Genomic DNA, 21665 nt, shown 5'->3' with positions numbered 1-21665 from the left:
AAACGCTCCTCATACGTTAATCCTTTCATTCCTGGGCTACATTCTTGTGAACCTCCTCTGGACCCTCTCCACAGCCAGCACATCCTTCCTTAGATATGGGGCTCAAAATTGCTCACAATATTCCAAATGTGGCCTGGCCAACACATTATAAAGCCTCAGCAGTACATCCTTGCTTTTATATTCTAGTTATATTCATCTTGTAGCTCAGACAGACTGTTGTTTTATTTCCCACTTTGATGAAACATTCATACTGGCATACATTCTTTCATTGCTTGTGTATTCATGCTGAGCTCTTGCAGGAGAGATTTAAAAAAAATGTTGAATGTAAGTCCAAAGATTTCTCTATTTATGATGAAAGCTCTCAATTAAATTTTAAATCACAAGACTTGAAAAGTTCTGACTGAGGAATGCTGGACCAAAGAGAGGAACATGTAGCCTGTGTTTATTTTTACAAGACAATGTCCGCTGATTATCATACTCATTAAAATTCACAGCATCACAATTAGCAAAGTATCATCCTGTAAAGGATGTTAATTTAAACTTCCATCATACTTTAAGAGATGCCAGATCCCACAAACTGTACCTTGATGTACAAGCTCAGCACATTCCCTTCCAAAACTGGTGGTCGAATAAATTCATCAAATGAGTAATTCCAATCACTACCAAGATGGCATAGAATTTCATCAGATATGTAGATCACTCTCCTAGAAGAACAGTGTTCGAAAACAAGAGAAGAAGTCAATATGTACAGTATGTGGAGCCAAGGACCAAAACAGGTTTTATTTCCACACACCAGTCAACAATAAAGAACTAATGTGAATAGTTCAACCAGCCTACCGTTGGATCTTGATGGATACAGCTGCTTTTATGATTCAAGGAAATCATACATTTTAAACAATAACACCACTAAATATTTGGGGTTTCATTCACTGTAGTAATTGCTATTTATAGTGGTTTTAATAAAAACAAATTGTTACTAATTTTTTAAAACTCAAGTGTACACTTAATTTTATAAAACATTTTAAATTATTTTTATCCATTACGAACTTAATAAATTCAGCTATCCTTATTTTTTAAATCCTCGCCTTGCATGCACAGTCTGACAGTAGAGACCCTCAACTAGACATTCTTTCCACTTTCTGTGTCCTTAATGTCTAACTTCAGTCCTTTGTGCCTCACTGCTGACAAAGTTTCCAATAATGCTGTAATGCCGTTCTTCTCCTTCACACCAGGCTTACCCACTCTTCAGCAAACAGTTAATTATTTCTGGCCTTGTGGCAAAGACCTATAAACCTTGGAGCTACAGAGAGGACAGTGCTCTTATGGGAAATGCTGATGGCCAAGTGTGCCAGTGCCAGTTTTGATTAAAAGCTATTAATTTAGTCCCACAGTTTAAAATCTTCCAACGCTTCCCTATAGAAAGATACCACTAAACCAAGTTCCATCCCCTTTCAGGAAATACTTCCAGTTCACAACTCACTACTTAAACTCAACTACTTTTATCCTGATCTGGCAGCATGGCATGAACCATTTCCTACTAATGCAATAGTTCTTTCCATACTTTGATCCTAACTGTAGGCTGGTCCTGCTGTACTGCTGCTGAACTGGGATTCCTATTCTCAAAGCCTCCGGATCAGATAAATCCCCAAGAGAGAGTTGAAAGTTAGCTCGAAGTGTTGAGGTGCAGCTCTTGCCAAAAAGGCTTCTGACTTTGTGTGATCAGTCCAGAGAAGAAACACATCAAACACAAACTGTAAATTTGCAAGAAACGAGTCCAAGTTGTCCAACCTCTTCCAGCAGCAGAACCAAAAAACAGAGAGAAGGACATAAAAGCAGGAAGGAGGAGGATGAGGGAAGGAATGAAGCTAAGTTTCTAAAAGCTGCTTTTAGCCATAAAGATTGGCAGCTGGAGCTCCCGTTTCTTCCCATTCCAAAATCCTCCCTGTCAGCACCAACACCGACTCCGATCCATAGACAACCTGCCTTACTGCATAACTCATGATCAGGGTTGGTGAGATTGCAATCTAACACGAAGGGACAGGTTGGAGGTGAGGCCACAATAATAGAAAATCCTGGGAGTAGCACTGACCTAATGGGCAGACTGCTTCCTGTAACTGGATATTAAATGAGTGAGAGAGAAAGAAATATAATGAAGGCCCAGATCCTGAAATCTGATCATGCAACACCCCGACCTTTTCAGGACAAGCACATAAAAGCTCATCCTTTTCTCCACAAAGTTAACTTGTTCACACTTTAAGCTTAGAAACGTGGAAGTTAAGAACAGGAGGAGGCCATTCAACCCGTTGAACTTGCTCTGCCATTCACTGATCAGGGCTAATTACTTCAATTTAATATCCTGTTCCTGTTCTCTCCCCATATCCCTTGATCTCTTTGGCATTAAGAAACACATCTACCTTCTTCACAAACACAGGTAATGATTGGCCCCCTAGTCTTGTAACTATGTCCCCTAGGTTGCGATTGCTTGTCTTGTGTACCTGTTTGTGATGAGCAGATTAGTTCTTTTCTTTCCATACACAAGACAATGAAAACGATAGCTCTCTCCTTTAAACTTCTGAATCTCCAACCTCTGTAACAAAATTCAAGTTATTTTCTCCAGTGACATTTAATCAAAGACGATAATTTAAATATGCTACGCACATCGCAATGGCATCACATGTAGTCAGCAGTTTGTGTCAGAATGGTTAATTCTTAGCTTCAGCAGTTGTGGGCCAGCCACAGGACCATGTGTATGTTGAAGGCTAAGGTATGTTGGTGCAGTATAACAAACCAAGACATAGACTCCGTCCCTACCAGTTCCTGTTGTCACCAAAATGAGGTTTAATTCGGCATTGAGTGTGGAATGGCGAGAGCGGGTAAAAAATTGATTTTGTATAGCACCTACTGAGCAGTTCACATACTGGCAGAACTCTGATGACTGCATGCAAATTAACTGTTTTTAAAATATTTCTTCCCTCTTAATCAAATCCATTATGTCCAAAACAAGTATAACAATATGTTTAATTAAAAAAGTTAGCTCTATCCAAAGCACTTAATGAAAGAATCTTGACACCAAGATTTTACTTTTTTTTAATATATGGAAGATGCAAACTTAGAATTCAACTTAACTTTGAGGAAGAAACCATGCTGATGAAAACTGCCACAGTATTTCACCAACCACCAGATAAAACATTAAGAGAAAATTATACTAAAGGAAACCCTTAAATTTATATATTATATAATACATTCAAAAACACAATACACTCAATATATGAAATGTAGTCACTGTTGTGACGTGGGAAATGTAGCAACCAATTTGCAGCTTGCAATGTCTCACCACAATCTGAATCATCAAACATTTATTATAATTGGGCATATTTGCCAAACAGTCAAGATCAAAACTAACGTTGATATCAATGGACTGAATTGTTCTGGTAACAGTCAATGATCTGAAGGGAGTCACCAGTGTTCAGCTGCTCCAGTATGTCCCAGTTTTATATGGACCCCTGTAGTGCTGGTATGTGCTTGGTAACATGTACTGTACTGTAACTATCCCATCACTGGATTCCACACGGAATTCAATGCAGAGCTCTGCCTTACGGCTGGAATTTACTTCTCTGATCCAATGCCAGTCAAACCCAGCATAAGATTGGAAACTCCACCAATTCACCAGACCCATAACCTGGGATTAGCAGGAAGATTTCCATTAATTTAAAAAAAAAGTAAAAATACATAATTTCTGAGTGTTTAGAGCTATTTTAAAAGATTTGAATATAATAATTTACAATTTTAATTTCTTTAAACATCTCTGAATATCTGACATTCAGAGATTATAACACAGCCTCAAGTTTCCAGCTTTGGCTCCTGTCAAAGGCTCCCAGGGTGTTCTGGGGCAGTATACCACTCAGGCCTTGCTGGATGGAGAGAGGCAGCTCTGTTAGCCTCCACATCTGATGCAGGGAAAGCAGGAGAGGGTGAAGCCTGGGTGGTGGGCTGGACCCAGCTATTCCAGCCAATACGTCGACCTGCTCTGCTTCATGATTCTGTGATGTTTTATTTAAATGTTCATGTAAACTTCCAGGAGACTCCACGTTAGAAAATATACTGAAACAGTGAAGGACACATCCAGCCCTTGGAAAATGATTTTACCACACTATTCAACTAAATTTTCTGCTTCATTTCTATATTCTAAGTGATAGGGCACCATAAATTAATATGCAAGTAGCTTACGGCACTGAAATAATTATTTTTGCTAATTGCTTAAGTAAAGAATACTTAATGCTTTGAGCACTGATGCCAGATCATTCAAGCTTCCGTCTTCATTTTGGTTACCTTCTGTCTGTGGTATTACAACTGATCACTGTGTGCACCTCTGCCCAGGGTGTGAGCCTGTCAAATTTCGGTCTCTCTGGGAAGATGCAGCTCCCCGTTGTGTAATTCCACAGAACTGATTTCCATCTTTGGTCAGGCAATTCAATTTGCTGTGTCTGTTTCACAGGAAGTGAACAAGCTCCACAAGAGAGGGGCAGATCTGGACAGCTTGAGCTCATGAAGTTGGGCAAGTGAAAGGGATATTAATGAATCCATCTTGGCTTCGGTAAAACAAATTGAATTCCAGTCACAATTTATGGAAAAAGACTAGGATTAAATAGGGAGTTAAGGCAGATCAGGACTAAACATGTTCAGTAGGGTGAGGGCAATGTTTACTAACCTGTGATGTGATTTAACACTGACTTGGTGAATCAACACTAAAGCAATGGGAGGCATTCACAGAGGAGCATGTGAGGGCTCACAGCAAATCTGGTGATGGTTCTCTGTTCAACCTTTATAATTCAGCACACATTAATTCCCTAAATGGGTGGGTAACAACAAAGCATTTAGTAGCATGCTCCATCCCCAACCCTCCTTAAATGGACCAACTCCCAACTCCTAAAAGAAAATGATTATAGGAGAGGGGAATGTTCTCTCTGCATTCAGTCTCTCAATCCCAGTTCTAATTTTGTACATTTCAATGAGATAAACTCTCATTCTTCTAACCAGTGAATACAGGTGTAGTGCATCCAATCTTTCCTCATATGACAGGGCCGACATCAGCCCAGTGAACCTTCACTGCACTCCCTTTGTACATCCTTTCTCAGGTAAGGAGACCAAAACTGCACACAGGGTAATGAGGTTCTGTACAACTGTACCAAAACATCTTGCACTGAAGGCCAACGTACTATTTGCCTTCTTCACTGCTTGGTGCACTGGCATATTCACTTCAGTGGCTGGTGCATAAGGACACCCAGGTCCTTTTGTACCACATTTCTCAATCACCATTTAAATAATACACTGCTTTAGTGGAAATCTTCTGTCTTATTCATGTTGTGCTCCCTCTGCCGTGTATCTGCTCCCACACTCAACATGTGGAATCACCTTCAGGTCTGTTTGCAGCCTCCCTGCACCTCACAACCCAGTTTCATACTGTTGGCAAATACGTTGGAAGACTTTTTACATTTATGTATAGTGACTAGTGGGGTCACAAGTACTGATTCCTGCAGTACTTCACTAGTCACCATTAGTCACCCCCCAAAAAGCTGCTCCATTTCATGTCAGTCAACCAATTTTCAATCCGTGCCAGTAATTACCCCCAATGCTGCCGCATGCTCACATTCACCTTCATGTGGGACTTTATCAAAGGATATTGGAAAATCCAAATGTACCATATCCACTGGTTCTCCCTCATCTATTCCATCAATCTATCCTCAAATAACTCCAGGAAATTTGTCTAACACAATTTCCCTTTCATGTTCCATGCTGACATCCAATCTCATCTCATGCTTCATCCAATAACTTAACATTGTTCTCAAATGACAGCATTTATTTTCAAAAATATACTTGATGGTTCAAGAAGAAAGAATCAACACACCAAAATGTGAACAAAAATGTACATTTTAAAGGTTAGGTTGAAGGTTTTTTTGTTTTGGCAGGTATGTGTGTCAATAAAAGTGCACGTCTATGCTACTTAATTTCAAATCAGTCTCCAAATCTAAAGGAATCCCGTGACCATCGTTTTCAAACAGCTAAGATCTTAAATGAATACTTTTTAATCGGGATTTATCGTGGAGAAGGTCGTGGAAGGTAAGGAATTCAAGGAAGAGAACAGTGATATCCTAACATATCGATGTTATGAAAGCAGAGGTGTTGGCTGTCTTGAGGCACATAAAGGTGGATAAATCCCTGCGAGCTGACCAACGGTATCGTAGGGCATTGTGGGAACCGAAGGAAAAAACTGCTGGGACCATGGCAGAGATTTTTGTATTTTGCTTAGACACAGTTGAAGTATCAGAAGAGTGGAGGGTGGCTGAAGTTGTGCCTTTATTTAAGACGGTGTACAAAGACACGCGAGGGAATTACAGGCCAGTGAGCCTAACATCAGTGGTGGGAAAGTTACTGGAGGGGATTCGAGAGACAGGATCTATCAGCACTTGGAAAGGCAACAACTGATTAAGGATAGTCAGCGTGTCTTTGTGTCTGGGAAATATTGTCTCACGGAAGAGTTTTTTTTCCCAAGAGGTGACCAAGAGGACTGATGAGGGTAAGGCAGTAGACATTGTCTACACAGACTTTAGCAAGGATTCCAACAAGGTCCTGCATGGTAGGCCGGTCCAGAGGGTGATCACAGAGGATCCAGGGTGAGCTAGCCAATTGGATACAAAATTGGCTTGATGGCAGGATTCAGAGGGTGGTAGTGGAGGGGTGTTTTTCCGATCGTGAGCACGGGTGTGCTGCAAGGATCGATACTGGGTCCCCTGTTGTTTGTCATCTACATTAATGATTTGGATGAGAATTTAGGTGGCACAATTAGTAAACGCAGATGATACGAAAATTGGTGCTGTGGTGGACAGTGAAGGTGGTTATCGAAGGTTACAGTAGGATCTAGATCAACTGGGAAAGTGGGCCAAGGAATGGCGGATGGAATTGAACTCAGGCAAGCGTGAAGCGAAGCCATTTGGAAAGTTACACAAGGAAGGACTTAGACAGTGAAATGCATGCCCTGGGGAATGTTGTAGAACAGAAAGACTTTGGGCTGCAAGTGAATAGTTTCCTGAAAATGGTGACACAGTCAGACAGTGTGGTGAAGAAAGCATATGGCATGCTTGCCTTCCTTGGACTGGGCATTCAGTACAAGAGTTGGGATGTCATGTTACAGTTGTACAAGCCCTCTGCTTCCCTGTTTAAGTTCTTTCCTGCTTTTTTTAAAAAATATTCCTCAGGGTCTCTGTCCAATTTCAGTTTCCTAAACCTTAAAGTAGTTATGGAAAAAGATAGTGATATACCAGGAATAAAATGTGGGAAGGGCAATTTCTTTAAAGTAAGGCAGGACCTGGCAAAGGTAGACTGGGAGCATCTATCTGCAGGCAAGTCTACATCTGTACAGTGGGAAGCATTCAAGGGAGAAATAGCAAGTATTCAGGGCCAACATGTTCCTGTAAGAGTGAAAGCCTCGGGTACCAGGTACAGGGAACCTTGATTGTCAAGGCTGGACCGGGAGATAAAAAGCATATGGCAGGTATAGAGAACTAAAGATGGGGGAGGCCCATCAAGAGTCTAAAGGTGGTAGGGTGCTGCTTGGAAAGGAAATTAGGAAGGCCAAGAAGGTCATGAAATATCACTGGCAGGCAGGATTAAGGTAAATCTGAAGGCACTTTATAAGCATATTAAAGACAAAAGACTAACCAGGGAAAGAGTAGAGTCCATTAGGAACAACGGGGGTAATTTGTGCATGGAGCCAGAAAGGAATAGGTGAATACTATTCATCAGTAATCACAAAGGACACAGACTTTGTAGTTGGAGGATTTGGCAAATAGGAAGGTGAAATTCTAGTGCAAGTCCCCATAAACAAAGAGAAGGTACTCAATGCCTTAGATGGATAAGTCCCCAGGGCCCGATGAGATTTATCCCAGGCTGCTATGGGAGTCAAGGGAAGAGATTACTGTGGCTCTGCTGAGATTCTGAAATCTTTGCTGACCACTACTGAGACTGGAGGACGGCAAATGTGGTTCCTGTTTTCAAGAAAGGCAACAGGTAAAAGCCTAGTAATTACAGACCTGAGAGCATAACATCAGTGGGAAGATTCTGGAAAAATTTCTGAGGGAGGGGATTAATGATCACTCCAAAATACAGGGACTGATCAGAGATGGTCAGCATGACTTTGTCGAGGGCAGATCTCGTCTGACTAATCCGAATGAATTTTTGAGGAAGTGACAAAGAGTACCGACAAGGGCAGTGTAGTAGATGTAGTTTACAGGGACTTCAGTAAGGCCTTCGACAAGGTCCCACATGCGAGACTGGTCCCAAAGGTTTGGACCAATGGGATCCAGAGCAAGTTGGCAAATTGGATCGAAAATTGGCTTGGCAATAGGAGACAGTGGGTGATTGCAGAGGATTGTTTTTGTGATTGGATGCCTGTAACTAGTGGTGTTCCACAGGGATCGGTGCTGAGACCTGTACTGTTAGTAATAGATGTGAATGATTTGGATGTGGGTGTAGGAGGCAGGATCAGTAAGTTCACAGATGACATGAAGATCGGTGGAGTAGTTGACAGTGGGGAAGGTGGTCTTAGGTAGTCTTAGCCACAGGGTGATATCGATGTGTTGCCTGAATTGGGCTGAGAAATGGCAGATGGAGTTTAATCCAGATTAACGAGGTAGTGTATTTTGGGAGCTCTAATGAGGCGAGGACATACTCCATGAATGGTTGGGTCCTAGAGAGTAGTGAGGAATAGGGGGACCTTGGTGTGCAAATCCAAAGATCCCTGTAGGTATCAGCACAGATACATAACATAAGGCAGCATACGGAATGGTGGCCTTCACTAGTCAGAACATTGAATACAAGAGCATATAAAATCTTGGTCAGACCACAGCTGGAGCACTGTGTGCAGTTCTGGTCACCACACAAAAGGAAGGTTGCGACAGTGATGGAGAGGCTGCAGAGGTGATTCACCAGGATGTTGCCTGGGATGGGTATGGGGAGAGACTGGAGAGGTTGGGTCTGTTTTCCCTGGTGCGGAGGAGGTTAAGAGGGGACATGACTGAGGTATATAAAATTATGAGGGGTATAAGGTAGACTGCAGGAAACTTCTCCCCTTATCAGTGGCAGGTAAAAGGAGAGGACATAGATTTAGGGTAATGGCTAAGAGATTTAGAGCAGTGAGTACCTGGTACACACGGCCTGAGAGAGTGGTGGAAGCAGAGTCACTGATAGCATTTTAGCAGCGTCTAGACGAACATTTGAATTGTCCAGGCAGTGAAGGCAGCGGGCCAAGTTCTGGAAGATGGGACTAATATGGATGGGTGCCCACTGGTTGGTGTGGGCTGAATGGTCTGTTTCCGTGCTGTCTGACTCCATCATCTGAAAGTCATGTTGGACTATTTCAGATCGCATAAACATTGGCCTATCACTCAGCTTTAGTGCAAGACCAATAAAATAAAGTTATTTCACAATAAATCAAATTGAAATTGAATACAACAAAGCAAAATATAGAATCACAAGTAAAATACAATCCATATTTATTTTAAATATAGGTGGTGATTATTATTCATACAATAGCAAAGGAAATAAATAATCAGAATAAGTATAGAAAGTCATGAGATTAACTAGTAGAGTTTCAGAATATATTTCCTTCATGGTCACAGGAACATTTACAATTGGAATGTCTACTGGTGAGATGACAGATTCACTTGTTACGTAGAGTTTATCCAAAGTACAAGGTGATTCAAAGTGGAATATGACAATGTAATGTATGATGGATTCAATAAATTTATATATTACAAATCTAAATGTATTTACATTTGGTGCCAAGATGTAAAAATAAACAGGTTAAGAAAAGCAGAAAGGGTAAAAAGTCAGAACAAAATCTGAAATCTCAATCCATATCCTGCTGCATGTTTAAAGAGAGAAAGGAAAAATGTTAGAAATTTGCCATATTAACAGGTAAAAAGTCAAGTGCTTTTTCATTCAACAATTTTTGGCAATACTAAAATAAACAAAGAACTAAAGTAAAGAGACAGCTGTTTGTGTTGGGGACAGAGAGAGACGTAGTTTAGTAGGGGAGGCACAAGGAGGCATTAACTATAACACAGCAGCCTCCAATCCATTCTTGTCATCGCTGTAAGCTGCATTTAAATCGCAACAGTAAATGTTAAATAAGTAGGTACGTGTTTTGAAGAAAGATAAACCATAAATGTGACATGTCCATAAAGTTTCAAATACAAAGGGACCCATCAGGCCAAACTGAGACAGACGAAAAGGGCTCAAGGTGTCAGTCCACTGTAATCTGCACTGAAACCTCCCTCACTCCCTATCTATACATTTGCCTCCAGAGATGCTGCCTGACCTGCTGAGTTCCTCCAGCATTTTGTATTCGACATTCCTTTTTCCAGCTTTACACCCTCTTTACGACTTACCTTCCCACCTACCTTTGCTTAGTCAACAAACTTAGCAACGACACCTTCGATGCCTTCATGCACATCATTTATTTAAATTGTGAGTAGTAAAGGCCCCAACAACGATCCCATTTGTTTTATCTTACCAAACAATAAAAGACCCATTTATAACTCGGTCAGCCACCAATCTATGTTGGCTCCTACGTGTTACCTCCTACTCCAAGAGCTTGTATTTGATGCGGCAACTTATCAACTGCCTTCTGGACATCTGAGTATCAGGCACCCACTGTCTCTGCTTTATCCACAACACATACCAATTGTTCAAAGAACCCCAATAAATCGCTCATTTAATTTGAAATGTTACAATACTCTGAGGGAGTGTGAGACCTCGTGAAGATCCACATTCCACCCCCTCCCACCCAACCCCCCTCCTTTGTTCTTTGGCACGAGTGTTAACGTTTTATTTCACTGTGGAAATTATCAAAGTTTTTCCAGTTGTAAAAATTCCTGAAGTGATAAAGCAGCAGTATGGATTTTGTTATTTCCCTTTGTTTGTTATCGGAGTTAATATTGGTAGATGTAAGGACTTGAATTCCACAATATGTAACTCAGTTTAGTGTGGAGAATGACAATGAGAACCTGTAATCCAGATAAAGATTCCAACACACAAACATATTGACAAAAGCTGTCCTTTCTGAATTGGTAATTTTAGTGAATTATTTTCTCAAATACCATTTTCCATGACGGGAATGGGTGATTTTCTTCCCAAAATGTTAACCATGAGGTTGCCCACAACTGTTGCTGTTCTCACACATTGCATAATTCTAGAGTTCTTTGGGGGAAAAAAAAACTTGCTTCTTTCAGTTTAGTTACCAGTAAGAACAGGTTTTGTCTCATAGAATGCAAGTGAGTATAATGTGGATAAATGTGAAGTTATCCACTTTGGCAGTGAGGCAAACAGAAAGGCAGAGGATTATTTTGGTGGCGATAGACTGGGAAATGTTGATATCACAGAAAGCAAACAAGTTTGTGCAGATAGTAGTTAAAAAGCAAATACGGTGTTGGCATTCATGGCAAGGGAATCAAAACTAGAGGACATAGGTTTAAGGTGAGAGGGGAAAGATTTAAAAGGGACTCGAGGGGCAACTTTTTCCACACGGAGGGTGATGCATACATGGAACAAGCTGCCAGAGAAATTGGTTGAGGCAGGTACGTTAACAACATTTAAAAGATACTCAGACACGTCCAAGGATAGAAAAGGTTTACAGGGATATGGGTGAAACGCCAACAAATGAGACTAGCTTAGATGGGCACCTTGGTCGAGATGGATGAGTTCGGCAGAAGAGCCTATTCTGTTATGTATTACTTTATAACTTTTGAGTAAAGGAGCAAGGATGTTCCACTATAATTATTCAGGGTTGTAATGAGACCCCACCTGGAGTATTGTGTGGAGTTTTTGGTTTCCTTATCTAAGAAAGAATGTTTTTTTGCCACTGAGGTCTCCACAGCAGTAGCTTCAGCGAGTACCAAGTGGAATGTTTGAGTCGCAGAGCCGTAGGGAATACAGCAAGGGTACAGGCCCTTCAGCCCAGCCAGTCCATGCCAACTACAGTACCTTTACCCAGCTAATCCCAATTTCCTGCATTCGGCCCATACCCCTCTAAGCTCCTCCCCTCTATGTTGCAGTTGTATAAGTCATTGGTGAGGCAGCACTTGGAGTACTGTGTACCGTTCTGGTCACCCTGTCATAGGAAAGATGTGGTTAAGACATGGAAGGAGTGCAGAAAGGATCTACGAGGCTGTTGCCAGGACTAGAAGGCTTGAGTTACAGGGAGACGTTGGCCAGGCTGGGTCTTTATTCCTTGGAATGTAGGAGAATGAGGGATGACCTTACAGAAGTGTTTAAAATTATGAGAGGCATAGATAAGGTGGACAGTAACAGTCTTTTCCCCAGGGTAGGGGAGTCCAACTCCAGGGGGCATAGGTTTAGGATGAGGGGAAAGACTTAAAAGGGACCTGAGGGGCAACTTCTTCACACAGAGGGTGGTGAATATATGGCATAAGCTGCCAGAGGAAGTGGTTGAGGCAGGTACAATAGTATCATTTAAGAAGCACTTGGATGGGTACATAGAGGCTTGCTATTATTAAATTTTATTCTGAAGAAAAGTCAAGGATTTATTCCTGCTGTCATAGACAATATTTATTCCTCTTTCAACATCATTGAAACCTTCACTATCTGATCGATATCAGATCGATGTTTGTGAGAGTTAGCTGGGCACAATTTTGTTGGCTGATTTCCTATGTTACAACATTTCATTGGCTGTAAAGCACTATGGGATATCCTGTGATTGCAGAAGATGCTCCAGAAATGCAAGACATTCTATTGTGGGTCGTCACTTGGGTAGCCAATGAGTTATTGCAATTTATTGCTTTTGGGCAGGCATCCAAACCTTCCTCATCTGAGGCAGCTTGGTCTCAAGAGTGTTTGTGAATCAGGTAATGAGCTGATTGTTTCAGTGTTAAGGAATGCAGGATTAAGGGAGTGGTGATTTAAGTGACTTGGATTATGAGTGCAACAGATATTGGTTTCTGCATGAATGAGAGGTTTCTGGTGTTTCAATACACTTTATCCATGGATTAAACTAAAGTGTTGTCCAGTACTTGAAATTTTCTAATGCAGGCACATATTAGTTGGTTGCCTTTACTTCTAGGTACACATTCCAATTCAGAGACATGAGCACAAAAATCCAGGTTGATGGTGCAATGCAGTACTAAAGAACTGAAGTACTAAAACACAGTTCCTCATATTTCTCATTTGACACAGCAGGAGGCCATTGGCACATTGAGCATTTGTTGGCTCTCAGTGAGTTCCCATCAGTCACCTTCCCCACTTATTTCCTGCAAATATTCTCTCTCTCACAAACCCACCAACTCTCCCCAGTTCTCCTGCAACCCACCTATACCAGGGGCAATTTGCAGTTGGCAATTAATCTCCCAGCACTCTTTGGGATGTGGGAGAAGCACTGGGGGGAACTAAGTGAGAGCTAACTGCTGTGCCACACTACTGCTGAGTTTTGTCAAACTGGAATAAACGGCATTTTGGGCTGTTTTGTGGGAAAAGAGAGTTTATGATGGAATAAAACGAGGAAGACGGAGTGATGAAGGAATGGTTGGGAGTTGCTCAAGGCCTGCATCACAGAATGGAGAACAGCGAGTGACACAAGAGACTGCAGACGGTGGAAGGTGGAGCAACAGTCTGCTGGAACTCAGTGGGCGGAGCAGCATCTGCTGGGGGGATGGAGCTGCCCGGCTGTAGGACGATTCCTTTCCTCCCACAGATGCTGCTCTGCCCACTGAGTTCCTCCAGCAGATCGTTTGCTGAACTTCAAGTGAAGGCACAGACCCGTTATCTTTTGTGTCTTGCAGATAAAAGCCACCTCAGAACTGTGCACATCACAGAGGTGTGACTTGGAACAATGGAAAGTGGTGCCATTTATTTTGTGGGTAGCAGCCCCATTGATAAAAGGAGTGAAAGATCCCTTTGGGGAAGGTAGATTGGGATCTGGATTCTGAGAAGTGTACTCTGAGGATAAAAGTACCCTGGTCTCTGCATCCACTGTAGTCTTACAGACACAATGCACTCCTTTCACATGAATTGCAACAACAAGGGAGATGTTACAATACAGGAAGCCAAAGTCCGCAGGGAGATACAAAGGACAACAGCACACACTACTGTACACAATATGCTGCTGTGATATTGGGCTCCCCCGGTGTAACAATGTGGCATGGCCGGTATGAGTTAGCAAGCCTGTTTTTAAGGCGGGGCAGCTCATATTCCACATTCCCCATGCTATTGTGGAGCTCTCAACCATGGGGAGGTTGAAAGCACTCATCGACAGCTGGAGGGCAGCACTGGAAGATGCAATACATGCCCAAAGATAAATCTGTTATAAAAGTATCAGATACTGGAAAGGGAAACGCATGGATTTCAGTAGAATGGGAAGAGAATACTGGTGTCCAGGAAACATCTGTAGCAGGACAGGTAGAGGAGGTTTGAATAGATGAGTGCCGACGATAGGCGGCGAGGGAGCCACTGACCAAGATGGGTTGTGGTGTCAGCAACAGGAGAGAACCTCGCGGTAGGAGTGCTGCTGGCTCGATGCTCAGACCTGGTGGTTCTGACAGAGGCATTATGGCCTGGATAGGGTTGACGGCTAACCAAGAATAAAGTGGCCCTGCTAGATTAGTGCAGGGATGAGATGTGGTCAACAGTTAATGGAAATGGCACAAGGTAATTGGTAATTGACATCTCCCACTGCCCCAGTGAATCAGCTAACAATTTCCAATGAATTTACAGTTAACAGTGAAGTCCCAAAGACAGATTTTTGGGAGACGATGGGAGAGGTCACATTCAGGGATATTACTGAACTGAGAGCACTTATGATCAGCAAACAGAACTTAAAAAGATGAAAATGACAGAAAAAAATTGTCCGAACGCAGAACATCAGAACTTCAGCAAATGAAGCTCACTGCAGGCGACCCATGTGCTACGGCTGGTTTTGGAAATCTGCCCTCAATGGATTCACAAATCACTCCCCAAAAATATGAGATACAGAATAAAACTCACTCTCAAGGAAATTGCATGGAAAAAAAGTAAATAAATCAACACAACATTTATTTTATCAACCTGCATTTTCCGATGCATGCACAGGTGATAGAGCTTTGTGCTACAGAAAATCACGACACTGACTGGTTTCTAAGGGGTCTCCTGTACCGCTAAGCACAATCTGTGCTGATATTACACTCAGCCATGACCGTGCCCACCAATTCCCCGACAGCTGTCAAAGCAGGGAGAACACAGGAAGAGGAGGTTATAAAACCCCCTGCGGCATGAACACACCCGGCTCAGAGTGCGGAGTGGGAACGGACCCGGCTCAGAGAGCACGGGGCGGGAACAGACCCGGCTCAGGGATAGGACCTGGGAAGGACCAATCAATGTGGTCCCCAACAGCTGTCAAAGCAGGGAGAACACAGGAAGAGGAGGTTATAAAACCCCCTGCAGCATGAACACACCCGGCTCAGAGTGCGGAGCGGGAACGGACCCGGGTCAGGGAGCGCGGGGCGGGAACGTACCCAGCTCAGGGATCGGAGCTGGGAAGGACCAATCAATATGTTCAAAGAAGTCAATGTCATGATGTGTTTCACTTACTCCAGTTTAAAAGACAGAACAACTTGTGAGTTGAATCTTTTGTTTCAGAGAGCTCTGAATTTATAAATTCATTACAATTTATCAGTTTCATTTTCCTGGTTTCCAACGATCAGCAGCAGAACTTACCTCAAATAGGTGAGATCCCTCAGATTCTCTTCGATTGTAAGGCCTGATAATCCCATCTTCACGAATAAATCGAGGGGGGCGGAGTTTACTTACATCTTCGGTTGATTCTGCCACCCTGTTGAAATAAATGGTAGTTACCTTCAATTCCTTATCCAGTCTGTGATTATTTCATTGAACTTATGATTCACCAGAAGAATCTATTAAAAGCTGCTGGAAGTGAATAAATTTTGAAGTAATCAAGTCTGAGTATTTTCAATGGTCTATTATATATTAGAATTTAAAACATCCTCTATCATAATTGATGTTGTACTCCTCATGAAAGCAGATAATGCATATTGGGTGATAATCAAGGTTTAGTGTACAATGGGGTAATTTTAAATACTTTTTGTACTTAAAAGAAATCATCTCCCATTAAAATGTCAGAGTATGTGTAACTCCATTCTATTAAACCATCTTTAAATAGAATTAGATTTTCTTCAGAGAGCATTAAACAAAAGGGATTTCTCAAAGGGGCAGTCACTGGAGACAGTAAGCAGAAAAGTACAGGACAGTTGTCTTCACACCTGTCATAAGGTACATAGTAGGAGCTATTATTAAAGATGCAAGGTACTTAGAAAAATTCAAATGCGAAATCAACTTCAACCAATTTATTTGAGCTCTTTTCAGAAGTAAATTGCTGTGGTAAAGAACAACCTGTGGATGTTCTATACATTAATAAGGTGTTGCATCAAAGATTGCTGTAGAAAACAGAAGTTCGTGGTATTGGAAGTGGGTTCAAGATTAGCTAGATAACAGGAAACGGTGTAGGTAAAAATGGGTTTTTCTCTGGTTGGCGAGATTAACTAGTGTGTACCACAGAAAACTGGGTGGCCATCTGTTATAATTTATATGAATGACTTGGATGAAGGAAACTAAGTTGTGAAGAGGCTACAAAAGCAACACAGATAGGTTAAACCAATTGGGAAAAGATGCAGCAACTGGAATAAAATGCAGGAAAATTTGAAACTGCCCATTTAGGAAGAAAAATAAATTAGCAGTGTATTAGTTAAATGGTGACAGATTGCAGAGCTCTGAGATACAGAGGGATCCTAGTACATGGTTCACAAAAGGCTTGGATTAGAGTAAACTGCAAGTAATTAGAAAAACTAACAGAATGTGATTATTTATTGCTTGGGGAATTGCATACAAATATAGGGAGGGTTGGCCTCATTGACACAGGGCATTGATGAGACCACATCTGGAGTACTGTGAAGTATTGGTCTCCTTATTTAAGGATGCTAGTGCATTGAAAGCAGTTTAGAGAAGGTTTACTAGACTAATAACTGGAATGGGTGTCATACAAGGAAATGTCGAACAAGCCAGGCTTGTATCCACTGGAGTTTGGAAGACTGATTGAAATAAAAGCTCCTAGGGGGTCTCAATGGGGTGGATATTGAGAAGTTATTTCTCCTTGTGGCAGACTCTAGAACTAAGGGTCACTGCTTAAAAATAAGGGGTCACCAACTGAAGACAGAGATGAGGAAAAATATTCTCTTGGAAGGTCATGAGCCTTTGGAACACTCTTCCTCAATGGGCAGTACAAGCAGAGTCCTTTAAGGCAGAGGTAGGTAGACTTTTAATAAGCAAGAGGGAGAGGGTTCTGTGGGCAGATAGGAATGCTGCGTGAGGTTACAAACAGATCAGCAATGCTTGAGGGAATGGCTTCAGAGGGCAGGTGGCCAACTCCTGCTCCAATTCCTATCATTTGGATGCATTCTGTTGATGCAGCAAATCTTACTTCTTAATTCCCTGGAAAGTGCTGCTTGCCATGTCAATGATCCCACCGGTGGGCCGTGCAACAACTCCGACTAGACCTTTGCCAACTCCTTTAAAGAAACCAGCTGCACCTTCTTTCTTGGCGCCTGTGGAGGGAATCGTGACACACTGGTCAGCATTCTCCTTTGTCCCATCTGTTCTCACACATACGTAACATTTACCAGTTAATAAAAACTGGTGCAGTGACATAAAATGCAGAACTATTAGTATCATGAACACTGCAAACACAGCCTAGATTAATCCCATTTCAGGGAGAGAGATTTAGACATTCTCCATACTTCTGGTGATCAGTTGAAAGGACTGATGCTGGTCACCAGGTGAAGGATGATGTTTTAAACCCTCAAAGGATGAACTTTGGTGTATGAACCCAAAGTCTGGAAGGCAGAGGCACAGGTTACAGACCCAGTCCTCCAGGGAAGAAAAAAAAAATCACCTTTGACAAATGGGTCAGTTTTTTTGAGGTTATAACCAGCAATGATATGGGGGACAGATAAGGTGGCATACTGGAGGTTATTAAATACAATTAGAGAACGCAGGACTGGGGGCAATATACTGACCTTGATGGATGATTGCTTATCAGTCGGAAAGCCTGACAAAGTCATCTTTTTCAGTTGAGGGACCATGATAGTGGGGTGTCAGAGAGTCATACAGCATGGAAAATGGTGCCTTCCTGAGCTAGTCCCATCTGTCTGCATTTGGCCCATATCCCCATAAACCTTTCCCATCCATATACTTGTCCAAATGTCTTCTAAACGTTGTAATTGTACCCACCTCTACAGCTCCCTCTGGCAGCTTGTTCCATTTACCCACCACCCTGTGTGGAAAAACTTGCCCCTCAATTCCCGTTTAACTTGTTCCACTCTCACCTTAAGCCAATGCACTCGAGGTTTAGATTCCCCTACCCTGGGAAAACAACTGTGACAACCCACCTTATCTATGCCCCTCACGATTTTATAAACCTCTCTAAGGTCCAGACCAGTCTATCATGCAGGATCTTGTCAAGAGCCTTGCTAAAGTCCGCGTAGACAACGTCCACCATCCTGTCCTCATCAATCCTCTTGGTCACCTCCTCAAAAAACTCAAATTTGTTAGGCATGATGTCCCACAAACAAAGTCATGCTGACTATCCCTGATCAATACTTGTCTTTCCAAATGCAAATGAATCCTGCCCCTCAGAATCCCTACCAGTAACTTTCCCACCACTGATCTAAGGCTCACCAGCCTTTCGTTTCCTGATTTGTCCTCACAGCCCTTCTGAAGTAAGGGCACAATATTAACCTTCCTGCAGAGATAGTCTTCTGGAATCTCACCTGTGACTAACAAAGATACAAACATTTCAGCCAGAGCTCCAACAATCTCTTTTGCTTCCAGGTGGCAGTCTGAGTTGTGAGGAGCACGTCGAGGTAGTTCAGTGGAGTATCAAAAAGCGAAATTAATAGGTGAGGATGTGGCAGGTAAGATATAATGTGAAAATGTGTGAGATCACCCATTTTAGAAGAAAAAAATAGAAAAGTACTTCTAAATAGAATGGTTTTGAAAGGTGTTGGTGTTCCGAGGGACATGGGGGCTCTTGTACATGAATCACTGAATGTTAACACACATACAGCAGGAAGTAATGAGGAAGCAAACAGCATTTTGTTCCTTTTTATTCAGGGATTTGAATACATGAGTAAAGATGTCTTCCTGCAATTACATAAGACCTTGGTGAAACTGCACCTGGAATATGGTGTACTGGTTTGGTCTCCCTAAAAAGGATTTACGTGAAATAGAGGGAGATTCACCAAGCGGGGAGAGAAAAACTTCAGCGGCTTCGTGGGTTTCGCTTCGGAAGACTTTGGAGCAGATAAGTTTTTCTTTTTATCTTTTTTTTAATAGAGTTTTAATTATAAGGGTTAGTTTTTAATAGGGTTGTTATTATTAGGGTTAGATTTTTATAAGGTTCTGTTTTAAGTGTTTTATAAGTTTTAATCGGGAGGAGTGGGGGCTGGACTGCGCTGCCGCAGCGTAGGCAGTTTAGAAAGCAAACAGCCTATCCAGTGGGCAGCGTCGGAGCGGGCAGCGGAGTGAGACGGAGCAGAGTGTTTTGAGCTTTGGCATAAAGTGGCGAGGAAAGGTCGGTGGCTTGAGGAAAGGAAAGCTTATGAGTGCGGTTTCCTGTACTCAGTGTCAGATGTGGGAGTTCCCGGAGTCTCCCTGCCTCCGGGAAGGCTACATCTGCACCAGGTGTGTCGAGCTGCAGCTCCTGAGGGACCGTGTTAGGGAACTGCAGATGCAGCTCGATGACCTGCGTCTGGTCAGGAAGAATGAGGAGGTGATAGAAAGGAGTTGTAGGAAGGTCACACCAGGGCCATGGGAGTCAGGCAAGTGGGTCACAGTCAGGAGGGGGAAGAGGAAGAGTCAGGTACTAGAGAGTACCCCTGTGGCTGTACCCCCTGACAATAAGTACTCCTGCTTGAGTGCTGTTGGGGGAGACAGCCTACCTGGGGGAAGCAACAGTGGCAGTGTCTCTGGCACAGAGTCCGGCCCTGTGGCTCAGGAGGGTAGGGAAGGAGAGAGGAGGGCACTAGTGATGGGGGACTCTATAGTTAGGTGGGCAGACAAGCGATTCTGTGGATGCAGGAAAGAAACTCAGAAGGTAGTTTCCCTCCCAGGTGCCAGGGTCCGGATGTTTCAGATCACGTCCAAGATATCCTGAAGGGGGAGGGAGAACAGCCAGAGGCTGTGGTACATATTGGTACCAACGACATAGGTAGGGAAAGGAATGAGGTCCTGAAAAAAAGACTATAGAGAATTAGGAAGGAAGTTGAGAAGCAGGACCTCAAAGGTAGTAATTTCCAGATTACTGCCTGTGATAAGTGACAGTGGGTAGGAACAGAATGAGGAGGAGGTTAAATGCATGGCTGAAGGATTGGAGTAAGGAGCAGGGATTCATATTTCTGGATCACTGGGGCCTCTTTTGGGGCAGGTCTGACCTGTTCAAAGAGGACGGGTTGCACTTGACTCCCAGGGGTACCAATATCCTGGCAGGGAGGTTTGCTCAGGCTACTGAGGAGAGTTTAAATTAGAATTGTTGGGGGGTGGGATCCGAGCTGGAGAGACTGGGGAAGAGGTGTTTGGCTCTCAAATAGAGAAAGCTAGCAGTAGGTATGATGATAGGCAGGTGATAGAGAAGGGACGTACTCAGGTTTGAGATGTATCTATTTTAACGCAAGGAGTATTGTGAACAAGGCAGATGAGCTTAGAGCTTGGATCAATACTTGGAGCTATGATGTGGTGGCCATTATGGAGACTTGGATGATTCAGGGACTGGAATGGTTGCTACAAGTGCCGGGTTTTAGATGATTCAGAAAGGACAGGGAGGGAGGTAAAAGAGGTGGGGGAGTGGCACTGTTGATCAGAGATAGTGTCACGACTGTGGAAAAGGTGGACGTCGTGGAGGGACTGTCTACGGAGTCTCTGTGGGTGGAGGTTAGGAACAGGAAGGGGTCAATAACTTTACTGGGTGTTTTTTTTATAGGCCGCCCAATAGTAACAGGGATATTGAGGAGCAGATAGTGAAGCAGATCCTAGAAAGGTGTGAGAATAACAGAGTTGTTGTGATGGGGGATTTTGATTTCCCAAACATCGATTGGCATCTCCAGACAGTGAGGGGTTTAGATGGGGAGGAGTTTGTTAAGTGTGTTCAGGAAGGATTCTTGACACAATATGTAGATCGGCCTACAAGAGGAGAGGCTGTGCTTGATTTGGTATTGGGAAATGAACCTGGTCAGGTGTCAGATTTCTCAGTGGGTGAACATTCTGGTGATAGTGATCATGATTCTATCTCCTTTACGTTAGCACTGGAGAGAGAGAGGAACAGACAGATGAAAGATGTTTACTTGGAGTAAAGGGAATTATGAGGCTCTCAGGCAGGAAATTGGAAGATTAGATTGGGAACAGATGTTCTCAGGGAAAAGTACAGAAGAAATGTGGCAAATATTCCGGGGATATTTGTGTGGAGTTCTGCACAGGCATGATCCAATGAGACAGGGGAGTCACGAGAGGATACAGGAACCATGGTGTACAAAGGCTATAATAAATCTAGTCAAAAG

At 42.7% G+C, this 21665-nt stretch overlaps 1 protein-coding gene across 3 annotated transcripts in view; it reads right to left on the bottom strand.

Moving 5' to 3' along the window:
• Positions 1-21665, bottom strand: part of vps13c (vacuolar protein sorting 13 homolog C) — a 283389-nt gene that overhangs the window by 6016 nt on the left and 255708 nt on the right. For 2 of the 3 annotated variants that reach the window (XM_052042365.1, XM_052042363.1), the window contains 4 exons: positions 17537-17660; positions 15760-15874; positions 2496-2587; positions 584-704 (listed from right to left, as the gene is read on the bottom strand). In XM_052042365.1, coding sequence (XP_051898325.1) covers positions 584-704; positions 2496-2587; positions 15760-15874; positions 17537-17660 — 452 coding nt within the window. Of the gene's footprint in view, positions 1-583; positions 705-2495; positions 2588-9587; positions 9920-15759; positions 15875-17536; positions 17661-21665 lie in introns of those variants that run through there. The other variant, XM_052042364.1, reaches the window with a different exon arrangement.

This window comes from Pristis pectinata, chromosome 32 (genome assembly GCF_009764475.1).
Source record: "Pristis pectinata isolate sPriPec2 chromosome 32, sPriPec2.1.pri, whole genome shotgun sequence".
NCBI lineage: Eukaryota > Metazoa > Chordata > Chondrichthyes > Rhinopristiformes > Pristidae > Pristis > Pristis pectinata.
This window is presented reverse-complemented; position numbering and strand designations above follow the sequence as displayed.